This window comes from Cladophialophora psammophila (assembly GCF_000585535.1).
Source record: "Cladophialophora psammophila CBS 110553 chromosome Unknown aczJe-supercont1.21, whole genome shotgun sequence".
Lineage (NCBI taxonomy): Eukaryota > Fungi > Ascomycota > Eurotiomycetes > Chaetothyriales > Herpotrichiellaceae > Cladophialophora > Cladophialophora psammophila.
The window spans coordinates 102,441-115,929 of record NW_006912942.1 but is presented as its reverse complement, the minus strand read 5'-3'; the positions used below and the strand labels follow the sequence as shown (position 1 = coordinate 115,929).

The 13,489-nt window shown below is 53.5% G+C and overlaps 4 protein-coding genes across 4 annotated transcripts; 3 read left to right on the top strand and 1 right to left on the bottom strand.

Annotated features, from left to right (window-relative positions):
* Nucleotides 1-1,397: 1,397 nt before the first annotated feature.
* On the top strand, nt 1,398-4,511 carry A1O5_10673 (uncharacterized protein; the record flags this gene model as incomplete). The annotated part of the gene is made up of 1 exon (XM_007751249.1): nt 1,398-4,511. One exon carries the CDS (start codon nt 1,398-1,400, stop codon nt 4,509-4,511), a length of 3,114 nt encoding a protein of 1,037 aa, XP_007749439.1.
* Nucleotides 4,512-6,169: 1,658 nt separating this feature from the next.
* Nucleotides 6,170-7,599, top strand: A1O5_10672 (uncharacterized protein; the record flags this gene model as incomplete). The annotated part of the gene is made up of 4 exons (XM_007751248.1): nt 6,170-6,237; nt 6,304-6,376; nt 6,441-6,607; nt 6,708-7,599. 4 exons carry the CDS (start codon nt 6,170-6,172, stop codon nt 7,597-7,599), a joined length of 1,200 nt encoding a protein of 399 aa, XP_007749438.1.
* Nucleotides 7,600-8,150: 551 nt separating this feature from the next.
* Nucleotides 8,151-9,107, top strand: A1O5_10671 (uncharacterized protein; the record flags this gene model as incomplete). Its single annotated transcript, XM_007751247.1, has 1 exon — nt 8,151-9,107. The coding sequence occupies one exon, from the start codon at nt 8,151-8,153 to the stop codon at nt 9,105-9,107; it is 957 nt and encodes a 318-aa protein (XP_007749437.1).
* A 3,356-nt stretch (nt 9,108-12,463) lies between these two features.
* A1O5_10670 (uncharacterized protein) lies at nt 12,464-13,479 on the bottom strand (the record flags this gene model as incomplete). Its single annotated transcript, XM_007751246.1, has 2 exons — nt 12,464-13,124; nt 13,229-13,479. The coding sequence occupies 2 exons, from the start codon at nt 13,477-13,479 to the stop codon at nt 12,464-12,466; spliced, it is 912 nt and encodes a 303-aa protein (XP_007749436.1).
* Between the last annotated feature and the right edge of the window lie 10 nt (nt 13,480-13,489).

Here is a 13,489-nt window from a genome sequence, read left to right as displayed (position 1 = left end):
GATCATATCGCACTCAATCCTTGCCCATGTTTTATCGATAGCTTGACACCGGAAGGAACCTGGCGTCGTTTGAAGCGAGACGCTGTGGCAGACGTGATCTCTTCGAGAAGATCAAGTCAGCGAGCGAGCCTGCACATTTACGAAAAGTCAAGTGAGACATGGCTAACATGCAGCAGAGCGATTTTTGTCAAAGTCCGCCCGGAACCTCTCAGCCGAACCCCTGGACGGCCGCAATGGGTCTTGACGACCCCTGTTGTATGGACGGAGAAAGCGAGGAGGATACCGAGTACATCATGCCATCATGCAATCGTGCCATCAGCGTCTTGGTTTTTGACGTGGCTTGCAGCTCAAAGCTGGCTGAAAGGCTGAAAGGGCGTCAATTTAAAAGAGCTCCCACCAATCCCCCGGAAAATCGTCTACAAATGGACATCAAGAGCCCCTTTGTCCGAGCCGTAACACTATTTTCCACCCAATCTCGGCATGGGTGACCCCGGTTCAGCCGGCGCTCTGCTAAGCTCCAAACATGCATGCTGTTTCTAGTTTTGTCGATCCAGCCTGCCGGATTGGCCTCACAAGCTCCAAAGCTGTCCCGTCCTCCGTTGTGTATCCTAGACACAGCCTGGAACCTCGCCGCAGGGTTATGCAGATATCATGCAGGTCGACCTCATCCTTCTTGGAGAAAGTCGTCGTCGACGAGTCACTCTTGCGCTCGAGATAGGCTCAAGGATCCGGCGAACACGTAACGCGGCTCTCAGCGATACTCCGCGAGGGATGTCAATCCCTCCGACCAAGTGGTCGGCAGCTCCAGTCCTGATTCTAACGCATAATTTCCCGGTCTTCAAATCCATGCTGCCGCTCACCCCAGGGGACATTGTCCCCCTTAGCGGCTACTCTCCACGGGAGCTAGCTGGCACGTTTCCATTCTGCTCGTTCTGGATTGCTTCTTTGATGACGATTTGGATAATTTGGAGCCCCTCACATCCCAAAAGGTACGCTCATACGAGCATGTGGCTTGCTTAACCACCTTCAATTTTGCTCTTAGCTCGTGTCGTCCCCAGCTTCAAGGCCTCGTGGTCCCGCCTCTTAAGCTCTTCCATCTTTCCTTCATTCTAACTAGAGTGTCGCCGTTGCCCAGTGGGTGGAAGTGTTCAGTGTTGACAGTGTTTGCCCTTTCGCCCTTACTGTTGTGTTCTGCTTCCTGCGAGCTTGTTGGTCGAAGTTACATATTCTCCGATTCCAGGCCACGTCAATGGTAACTCAGCATCATCGCTCCGGGAACTGCACCCGTTGACGTGGAAGTGGTCACCACCAAAGAGGTTCTTGATGTGCTGAGACCCCCTGCACGCGGTGAGAGCCCATCGTGGAGCTCAGTCACTCCATCATTTAGGTAGAACAAGATGCGTCTTTCTCAACTTATCGCCTGGACGGTGCTGGGATGGGCCTTGCCTTCAAGAGTTTGCGGCCAACCTAGATCAAATATACAGAAGCGACAGGATTCGACCGACACCAACTTTCCCGCCCTTACGACTGATTCCCCGAGTGCTTCGACGGATGCGTCGACTCCGGTGAGCAACACAGTCCCTTCATCTCTAACGACCTCGACGCAGATCGTCCAACCGTCTAGCTCAGCACTATCGACAACTTCCGTCAGAAGCTCGCTCTCTTCAGCCTCCTCATCCACTGCGAAGCATATCTCCAGTACAAATTCGGCCCTCCCTACTGCTTCTACTACTCCTGCGAACAACTCGACGACTACATTGACTGATAAAGAACCGGATGCACTGCCAATTCAGCCTCGAATTACACCGGCGTTTGGGATCGCTGGAGTGATACTCATCCTCCTGGGGTCGACTTATGCTTTGATCGGTGTCAAGACCAGATGGGTGCAAATTTTTTTGTCGTGCGCATTCCTGGCGAGTATAGCAACGACAGCACTAGTCGACTATGTGATGAGCCCGCCGGTGACAGATGCTGTGCAGGGAGGCTTTTTCGTGGCGATTTTTATGACTGGCGCCGTGTTCGGAGGCGGCGCTCTGGTGTTCAAAGAAGTCACCGAAGGCTTTGCCTGTCTCTTGGGCGGGTTTTGTTTTAGCATGTGGCTGCTGGCCCTGCGAGCTGGTGGACTAATTACTAGCTCAGGGGGCAAGGGAGCGTTTATCGCGATATTCTGCGTGGTTTTCTGGGCGCTGTCCTGGACCAGCTACACTCGCCCTTATGCACTAATTGGGTCGATATCATTTAGTGGGGCAACAGTTTTCACCTTGGGTGTCGATTGCTTCACCAGAGCCGGCCTGAAGGAATTTTGGTTCTATATCTGGGATCTCAACGATAACCTCTTCCCTTTGAACACCAACACTTTTCCCCTTACAAAGGGGATACGGGTCGAGATAGCCGTGATTGCGATTTGCACCATTATTGGAGTACTCTCGCAGCTCAAGCTCTGGAAGGTGGTAAGATCTAAGCAAAGAGAGAAAGGCGTGGTCGACGAAGAGGATTCGCGACAGCGGGAGGCGGTCGAAACGGCTTTGGGCCGCCATCTTCAACGACAGAACGAGCGCGACAAATCCGAATGGGAAAAGCAATATGGCGATCGACTTACCAGTAAACGCAATACCGTGTTGTGGCAGGATCTGCACCCAGAAAAACGATATTCGACCGTATCGGTGGTTTCACTCGAGCAAGTGCCCCAATCTGGTTCTTCCGAAAGTGTAGAGATGAATGCCTTTGGGCCTCAAAGAGCATCTTCGGCCTATGGATCGAAGAACAAGCGGCAGAGCACGTTGGCGGTCGATGTCATAGAAGAGGTGGAAGAGGATACGGATGCCGTTGCAACAAAGGAACATCAGAAAGCGCTTCAAGCCCTGGAGAGTTCCAGAACCCCCCTTGGGGCGGAACGGAAAGGAAGTTGCGAGTCAACTGCAGCTCAAAGTACTCGCAGTGACCTGAAAGATGTTCACCCCAACCAAGATGCTTTGAAGGACCAGTCAGGCAAACTCAGCGGTTCTTCCAAGCTTAAGCGAGGCTCGCAGCAGTCGCTTTCTCGCCGAACAAGACACTTGAGCGCTAACTATGGTGGCGGCGGCTCTGAATCGCAAGAACATCTCATCGACGGCGAAAGGCCACAGAGTAGGGCGTCCTCGGCTGCTGCGACCATGGACGTGGACAACGAAGAGTTAGATGTGAATGCTCTGGACGTTGAACCAGATCCAAATACGTCTTTGCCGCCAGAAATTGTTATCTCACCTGCAGCTAGTTCGGCCACGGATGTCCCGAAGAGAGCAGAGAACGCGGCCAGGGTGCCTCTCGAGGTGCAAGGTATTTTGGGGTCAACTATCGATGGGAACTTGCAGCTCGAACATATACTTGGGGACCTTGATCGACTGTCTGCAAATGGTGCTTCCAGCTCGGACGAAGCTCTCAAACCCGAAGGGGGGGAAACAAAGACGGAGTTGGGGGAAGTCAAGCAGCCACACTCGCAAACATCCGATACTACCAACTCTAGCGCAGATACTCTGACCAAAACCGCTCTTGCCAGAGTCCCTAGCCAGCTGTCGAGTGTGGTATTGTCCTATCGGACCAATGAATGGGCAAAGCACATTACCATAGCCGATAAACCGATCTATGACGAGCCAGAGACGATTGAAGGCATTGACGATGAGTTGCCAGCCCAGCTGGCTCCGGTCACGGCCGAGCCTGAGAAGGTTTCGGCAGAGCCTCCTGTCGAAGTGCCGCCAGCAGCCACATTACCACCCACAGTGAAAGCGGGCGGGGCCGGTGTGGGCATTGCTTCCAAACCGCCGTCGAGCCAACAGTCAGTATCAGATCAAGAGCGTCGTCGAAGCACGGGCAGAGTACCATCGCGGTCAGCGTCGACACAATCGTTAAAACGCTCCAACAGCCGAGGCCGTCGGAACTCTCTCAACCCCACAATGCAAAACTCACTTGTCTCGACACCAATCGACGAAGATACCCCTATGGAATTCACGAGCCCAAAGAGAGCGAGTCGGCGCGTGTCGTCACCCTACATGATGCCGCAGCGGAGCAACAGTGGGACTCGGCCGCATACAGCCTACGGTGGTGCGAGCGCACATTCTGTTAGCATGTACGACCTCCCCCAAGTGGCGCGGCCGCTGAGCCAAAACAGCAATCGGCCTGGTATTTCGATTGGAACCAGACTTGACTCGTACAATTCCCATCAACCGAATCAGCGAGACCACAGAAGCGACGCACAAAAGCGAGAGTCTCTCCTTGCTGAATGGCGGCTGTCACAACAACACCGAGCCACGAGCACGAGCATCAACGGGGCGATGGCGGAAGCGGGACACGCTCAGCTGAAGGCGGAGAAGGAGAACAAGAAACTCATGGAGGAATATCAACGAGGCATGCAAGAAAGGAAACAGTTGGCGATGGATCAAGCCATGAGACGACCGGACATGCTAGAGCTGCATCGTGAAGCGATGCGCAAGTTGCAAGCAGGGGCTAATAAGAATATGGGATCTGGAAAAGGCTGAGGCGACAGACTCGACTCCTATCCATTCATTTGACATTTCGGTCATGGCGTTTGTATGTTCCGGATGATTTAAGACTTCAACAGGAGGGTTCAAAAAGCAATACGGGTCATAGCGGGGGCAAGGGACGCATTCGTTACTGGGAGGGTGCATTCGCTCCTTTTAAAGCAGGATGGCCATTTTTGTTTTTGTTTTTTCAACATGGCAAGTTACGAGATCATTGAGATGATACCCCTGAGTTGGACATACACGACAGGCAAAACTTAATCAGGTTTACACTGGTAATAGGAGAGATGACTTGTGAGATGGACAGGAGATACACATGTAGGAGAGCAGCTGGAAGGGCGGAATATATTTCCTGCTGATAGTTTTGACAAACCTGCAGCCTTGCCGTCATGGCAGCCGCATGGACGTCAATACAAGGAGCGTGAGAGAAAGGGACTGATGATTGCGTCAGCCTGTATCTGCTCGCTGTATCATTGACTAGCGAGGCGTTCTAGAAGACGCCGGAAATGCCGCCTTTGAGAGAACATGGTGGTGATGAAGCTGACCCCCGAAACGCCAGAGTCTTTTCGCCTGGACTCCAAGCGTCTACATACCCGGAGGTCTATACTGTAGGTACCCAGTACAGTAAGTATGTACCAGTACTTGTACAGTAGGTGGCAGGGCAAGGCGAACAGCCAGGTCGAGGGCTGCTGGGCGTCCCCCTCGCCCAGATGCCATTTTCCTGGTCAGACGCTTATCTCGGGTCTGTCTCCTTCCCGGGAACCCGCTTCCTTGTGCCTGGTTTTTAGCGACAAGCCAACTCGCTTACTAGGCTCGAGTCGTCACCCCATTCTTGCGCGTCTCGCTCTCCGTCTCATTCTCCCTTCAGCTCGACAGTCTTGCACAGAGTTCACCGAGTGGCACCCCCTTCCTGGCGAGTCAGTGGGCGCGAGGGACGCCGACAGCCTGCCCTGTGGTGGTGCTGCCCGCCACAAATCCTCGTAAATCGAGGTCGGTATTTCTTCACAAACAGCCTGAAGGTTTGACTGGGCCCTTTCGCCTTTGGCTCTCTCCGGTTGCTCCATCCCGCGCAAATCCACTCTCGACATGGCACTCTGGGGCACTCAGATGGCTGTCTGGGTTGGACCGGCGCCCCGTTAGTCCAACCTGAACAGACCCTTTGCAACTGATAATGAACACGACGACCCCGATGCGATACGGCACGGCGTTTCTTTTGCCTCCTGCCTTACCTGTCCTCGATCTTCAACCTGGTTACAGCTTGTCTCGAGGTCACCCACCCACAGCACCGAATTCGCCATCCACGACCTCCTCGCTAGTTTGGCCCGCCTCGCCGCTTGCCCGCCCGTGACATTTCTTCTCCCCAGGTGAAGCGAGCCAGGGCGTTTTCTTATCACTGACTATCCCCTTCGCCCGCATGATATCTTTGCGTTGGTGAAACCGCTCCTTTCTCTGGCAAACGCATGTTCTCCCTCGAGCTGAAGAAATCTCGATTTCTCTCCAAATCCTGTCTTCTACAACATGCCGACCTGGACAAAGGACTCGGCCGTACCACTTGATCTGCTCTTTCGGTGAAGCCCATTTGCCCCCTCCCCGATTTCGTCATCGCAATATCTCGAGAACCGAGGGCCAGCCGGAAACTGCACACTCCAGAAACAATGACCGCCTTTGTGGTGGAATCATGGATATGGTACTCCGTCACCATGTGTATGGTTCTCTCGCGCATGTACGTGAGATGCCCCTTTGGGAAAAGATGATATGGTATCACTGTAGGCTGACAATTCTCTATTAGGGTGTCGCGTTTACTACTCTTCAGATCTTTGCTGCGACTCCAAATCGAGGACTATCTGATGATATTCCTGACGGTAAGTCTATCAGTGCGGCGCAACCACTTTTCCCACATGGATTAAATGGAACGAACCATGGTAGTGCCTGTATACTATTCTGATCGTATTCCTCAACATTGACCTGAACGTCTCGACGAACCTCATCGACCCGGCGCACCCCGTTGTCTTGACACCTCAAGAAATCTCCCAGCGGACCTGGGGTTCCAAGACTGTTCTCCTCGTCGAACAGTGCATGTGTGCTGTGCAATGGTGAGTTGGTTCTTCGGGAGGCCCTCTTTCCAGATCTTGGGGATATGCTGTTCTTCGGACCTTGTTCTGTTGGTCAATGTGAGCTAACAGAGGCCTGTAGGGGGACCAAGTGTTGTCTTCTCCTTCTCTACTGGCGCCTCACGCAGAATCTGAAGCAAGCCCTGGTGGTCAAGGTCGCCGCAGCATATGTCGCCATCACCTACATTGTGATGGAGATATTCTATTTCGCCGTCTGGTGTCGACCATTTCACGACTATTGGCAGACTCCGACGAACAACGTGCAATGCACCACCGCATTGCACCACCTCATCATGAACCTGGTCTTCAACCTCAGCAGCGATATCCTGATCTTGTCCATTCCTCTCCCCCTCTTCGTCAAGGCGCATTTGGAGCTCAAGAAAAAGATTCTATTGGTGTTTCCATTCAGTTTGGGGCTGTTTACGATGCTCTGTGCAATTTTGAGCAAGCGCCTGAGTTTTACTCATCCCTACAGCTCTGAATGGGTATATTGGTATTGCCGAGAAGCAAGTACGGCAATGATTGTCACAAACATGCCTTACAGTTGGGCTCTGATCCGACGAATCTTCAATCTACGTTCCTTCTTGGGCGATTCAACTGCAGGCCGTCTGCAAGCAGGACAAGCGAGGGAGCTCCATGGATACAGCCCGGGAGCAATCGCCCTGGACAGTCAACCGCGATCGCGACAAGCGAGCCAAGCAGAGGGAGACCCCAGGAAACTATCATGGCACCGACTCAAACTTCACAAAACACGAGAGGACACGAGCAACCCCTGGGCGGCCGGTGAATTGGCCAAAGAAAAGGAAGTCAAGGTGGAAGCCAACACTGCATCGAGCAGTACCAGTAGTGCCGGATCTGTTCGCAGACCGCCACCAGCAGCTAACACGGATTGGACCTTGGATCGCCTGTATCCCTTGGAAGATGAAGAGATTACGGCCCCAGATGTAACCCACCGGCGATACGAGGGAGTGTGATGGCCTGATTTTCTGGGCGATCCCCAGGGGGAAACATAAAAAGCAACGCCAAAGCATTTCGCCACCCTCGCCTCCGGCCGCGAATAGGCGAATACTCCCTGGCTTATCAGTTCAAGGAACCTGGAGTTTCACTGCAGCAACGCCTAATGTTATCGAGGAGAACGAGAGACTTGGAAAGTGAAACAGCAAGTCTCCCGCCTCATTGTCAGAGCTCTACTCTATCCAACAGGAACGTGGGCTCGCCGTCCATGCTTCGGTCGCGCACGTGCCCAGGATCCCGAAACGGACAACACACGAGTCATTTGCTTGGCAGACTAAACTCAGTCAAGCGGCGAGCTGAAAAAAAATGACGCAGACGGGTTGCGACTCACTTCGCATTTCAAACCAGCGTCTTTGTCATTCATTGACCTTTTCGTCAATTGACTCATCCAAAGAGCTTGGGACAAACAAAAGAGACCAGCTCCCCATCACTCATTCGCATCGAGGTAAGTACTTCCCTCTTGTCCTTAACAACCAAATCTGGGCCTCGACGGAAGGAAAAAGGGGGAGTCATGGCTGACTGGAGCCCGCCGCAGGCAGCTGGCCAACAACACAATCCCCAAACTTCACAAATTTCGTACAACCAGCACCACGATCCAACCCAGGATCTGTTCTGGCCCGAGCCCATCGACCATTCTGCTTCCAATCTCTCGTTACAACCAGAACCGAAACCGCAGCCTCAACCTTCACGCCCGCCCCTGAAACAACATGTTATCAAGAGACGCCCTGTCAAACCCATAATTTCCGACTCTTCTCCCCCTACCGGTGCCGCGAGTAACGAACCTGCTCTCTCACCTGTCATCCCATCTCCGCTGCGCATCCGCAAACCTAAGATTCCCTCCCCACAGCTGCCGATGCGCTCAGTGCGCCTTCTGATTGCCTCTCTGGGCAACCCTCCCCCATACCATTCTACACGTCATTCGGCCGGGCATATCCTCTTGAAACATCTCGCCTCGCACCTCAGTCTCCCACCGCTCACAAAGTCAAAGCTGCTCGGTTCCGGCCTCGTTAGTTCTGGCGCCGATGTCGGTCGCGATGAATACACTCTCTGGCAAAGCGCAAGCATGATGAACCTTTCTGGACAGGGCGCGTTAAAAGCGTGGAAACAATTCAGCAATATATATCCTCCATCTGACGACACGGTGACAGCCTTGGTCATCCTGCATGACGAGCTCGAATCGTCGCCTGGCGCGATAAAGTTGCGCCGAGGCGAATCTTCACCAAAGGGCCATAATGGGATCAAATCCGTGCAATTGTCGTTGAAGTCTGCGGGGCTGTTAGCGTCGATGGGAGAAAGATTTATCAAAATCGGCATCGGAATTGGACGACCGGTATCGCGAGAGAAAGATGATGTGAGTGCGTGGGTGCTGGGACAATTGACCCATGTGGAGAAGAGCAAGATTGAGGCGGCCACAGAAAGTTTGGCCGCTGTGATGCAGAGTGAGATTCGGAGGTTGGAGAGGTCTTGAGATTTTTCAACCATTTTCCTCGACGTCCCGGCCTTTGTCGTACCCAGATTTCTACAGGAAGCAGGATCTGACGGAACCGGATGCCACGAGAAGGCGTCGTGGCCCCGGCTGAATGGGGATGGTTACTTGATTTGAAATGATTTCACTTGGCTTCATGATACCCCATATAGCATGTTAGGGCGTTGGTTTCTTAGGGCTAAGGTGGTGGTGATGAAGTTACGAATAGTGCTGAGCTCGAAGCGGATGTATCACCGTCGGTCTCATGTGAGAAACTTGACGCATATATGCCTTTTCTGCTGCTGTATTTCTTACTGTACCATTCATTATGAATGGACGTATGCATGCATGCATACAACGGGGGCGGACATATGTGAAGAAACGTTTCTCTTCATTATCCATCGGTGTGTGTCGGGGGCGCCATGCATTCATCCCAGCGAGGGAGTTGAGTTGAACCCAGTGAGATCCCTCAGTTCAGTCAGTTAGGCAATTATGAGGCTGCCTTGGTCGATATGGCTGAGGCGAAACGAAGCAATCGCAAAAAGGAAAGAGTTCCAAGTGGCAAAACGGAGACGAAATATTCAATGGGCAGTGGCAAGGGGGATTTGATCCCGTCGTGGCCGAGGATGCATGTGCTATGTCATATTGTCCTATTAATTTTGCTGCTCAGCCTCAGCCTCAGCCAGCCAGTCAGCCCTCGGTCGTGTCCGTCAAGCCCGTCTCCCGCTGATCGTGTACTGTCTCGAGCTAGCACGATACATCCTCTGTTTCTCATGAGGAGCGCAATACAATACGGCGCCCCATACTATAGACGTCTTGCATAGATTCCCACGCATGGTTTCAGCTCAGCTGCTTCCTGCTCCCGAGACCTTTGACCTCTGCCAAAGTTCCAAGATCCGACGCGCTGCAGAGTCCGGTCCGGCCGTTACGTCAAAACGATGAAAAACATGCAAGTGTAAGTGCAAGTGGTCCTGTCAGCTTCGGTCGGTGTGTTGGAGAGGAAAAAGGCCCATTTGCCCGCTGGCTCTACTGCCTGTGTTGACCGATGATGCGGTATGCAGTCACCATATAGCGTCTTCGCTGGTTTGCGACACCCCGTTGAAGAAAGAGATTGGACCAGCGAGGGTTGCTCGGGTCGCAGCTGCTTGGTCATGCGATCGCATCTCCCCATATCCCCACATCTCATCTCACCGCATCGCGAACTTCGACATTAGGAACTGTTTGTGCAGACATGAAGACTCCACTCCTTGGATGCACTTTTCCATTGACTTCATTGTCGGAGTCGGGCCTGTACATCGGAAGCCGAAACGAGGGAAATGTAAGACGTGATCCGCTTGGGTCGTATCGAGTAAGGCAATATAAGACGATACCGGCGCAGGGGCCAAATAGAAGCGTAGCGAGTGTATTCAGAGACAGAGGCGAGATTCAGATCAGACCGATATTATTGCGACCTTGTTTGAAGAGCGTCGATGACGATGATGAGGATGGCATGGCCGAGGAGGGGATGAACAAATTGCGCACAGCATGCTGACCATGTTGACCGACATGACGTGTTGTCCTCAGAGCCAAGCCGCGTAGGTCTGATGCTCGATGTCCGAGTTGACCTGCCTGACTCGAAGCTGATGGGTAGGGACGTGCATCAATGGACCGTGGAGGTCGGCCGAGAGGCGCCCCGGGTCAAGTGGTCGGTGGTAGTTGGCGTCCCCAAATATCCTGTAGTTTGCTTGACGTTTCCTATGCGCTTCGGTGAAGGTCTCTGGGGTCCCATGGGCTTGAGAATCCCCGCAACGTCGTAGTGGCCTCGACCCATGTTTGATAGGCTTGTCGCTTGGTGAGGTGACTGGGAGACAAGAAGATGCACCGCTGGGCTTTCCTGTTGGACGTCTCTTCCGGTGTGATGCGTCGATATGGGCGAGATTAGAGGAAGCAAGCTCTGGGGTGAGGTGCTCTGATCAAAGGAAGAAAGAGAGACACCTTTTTATGCAGGTCCCAGCAGGTAGCGGTGACACCATGATGAGCGAGGGTGTCCAAAGGGGTCATACGCAGGCCTGGGATGAGGCGGAGGCATGAAGCATGGAAGACCCAGTCAGGTACCGAGTGCATTGTCCATGAGAGCTGATCAGTGTCTCCAAGAGTTGTGTTGCTATTCTGCGTCAGCTGTCAAAAATGCGGTGACTGTGTGGCGTTTTCCGGCCATGTCCACCAGCCAGCGACCAGAGCGAGACCTTTTTACTTAGCTTCTTTTCGTCTGCAATGCAATGCAAGGTCTCAACGGAGGCGCATCTGCTTGGCCAGGTGCCCTGAACCGAAAATTCGGTGTCGCCTTTGGGGATGGTGTGGTTGTGTGGTAGTGTCGTTGCTGGACGTGGGTGCCAAACAGCGCCCTGCACCGCCCTGGACCAACTTGGACGCACACATCCCGGATTTGCTGGGTAACTCCATTCTAGGTATCGTTGAGACCGGCACAAGAGGAGCCAGTGGCCCCCAGGGGTCAGGCATCGGTGTAACTGACAAGCCGTGTGGTTGTTGGCTTCACAGACAGTTCTGCGAAAAGAAGGAGAATCTGAGAAATCGGAGGTCCAGAAGGGCGGTGAAGCAGGCTGACATGGCGCATAGCCCGCAGAGCCCGCATAAGCCCCCCCCTTGGTTGGTGGTTACCAAGGGCCAAATGCACGATTCCTTTCCCCACGCGCTGTCCTGCGGCTAATTCTAGGTAAAGTCGCGATTGGCGTCAGGAACTAGCTACATCGCGTGGGTCAAGTTGCGCCATCTTCCGCCTTGGGACGCCTTCCATCATTGTATACGACGAGACATGTGAGAAGCGGGAGTCGGTGACGCCAAAGCAAGAGCTGGTGGTTTCTCCGGGGAGGGGAGGACTACTCGGTACAAGTGCGTAAGTGATCGAAACTTTCCTTTCCTTGTTCTTCTCCCCCGTTTGCTGTGCAGAGTCAGGGAAATGGCCGTGGAGAGCGCGGAGGGCATCCAGAGCATTAACTTTTGACCGGGGAATCCAGGGCAGCAGCCACTTGCCAGGTACCCAGCGACCAGGCTGCCAGTACCCAGTGCCCACCGAAGCAGAAAATGACAGACACGCAAATGGACAAGATCGACGCCAAAAACTAGCCTTGAATGTCTTCTCGAATGTTTTCAATGGAACAGACCCGTCTTCCTGGCGCTCCATCTTCCCGCAGGAAATCCCTCCCTCCGTTTCGGTGCTACCCCCAAGTCCCCAACCGCTCCGGAGGTGTCGGGCCCTCGTTTCCTTCTGGCCTGTGCGTTGGCTCGACCGTTGTACAAGCAGGGCCCCCGCACACCTCTCGTTGAATGATCGACAGAGGGCTTCACGGGTTGTGTAGGCCTTACAGGTCAACGCCGCCCTCCACCTCCACGCCCTGGATTTCCCCCTTCCGGAACTTGTTGGCCATTTCCTCAAAGGTACACCATTCCACCCCGTCATGCTTGTTGATCCATTCAATAAGCCGCTCGTGTAAGAGCGTGATTTGAGGCTTGCCACTGACTTGAGGATGGATGCTGATGGGGAACACAAAATGCTCGTATTCCCGGTAACAGAACTCGAATTGCTCCTGCCAGAACCTCTCAATCTGATGCGGGTCGACAAACCCAGACGACCCCTGGCCCCGCATCGTCTGAAAGGCAGGCCAATCGTCGACGTGCCAATTCGCCGGGACTTCGACCAGCGTGGACGGCCGCAGCGATGACATAGGCGTCATCCAGTCCCCGGCCGACAGGTTCTTGTAGTCGGTTTCCTTCCATGTGGCTGGTGGGTACGGAAGATAATACAGTTGGGAGTCATGATGCATAAATGAGTGATCATACTCCAACCCGTACTCTTCCAGCAGCTTCACTGTTTCGGGAGACGGAGTCCAGGCAGGTGCCGTAAAGCCTCTGGGCTTCTTTCCCGTAAATGCGGTGACCACCTCGATTGACTTCTGCAGGACATCCCGCTCTTGCTGCGTCGAGAGCTGTGAGACAAATTCATGCGTATAGCCATGGAGTCCACTGGGCGGCATATGCACCGCATCAGCAATCCCTCTCCTCAAATCATTTTCGGGATTGGGAATCTGAGAAAGCGGTGACCAGGAGCTAAACGAAAAGCAACCTACATTTCGTGTCCAGCATCCCGCACCTTGGCCATTTGCTTGGGGAAAGACTCGATGGAATGGCCGGGAGCAAACCAGGTCGCCTTGATGTTGTACTTTTGGAACAATGCCAGTAACCTGTCTATTCCCACGGTGGCTCCAAAGACACCGCGGGAGATGTTAGTCACGTCAGCCCGTTGACCGGTCTGAGTGTTGATCCATCCGCTAACGGCGTCGACATCCACGCCATAACCAACCAGGACTTTTTTGACCATTTTGTTTGGA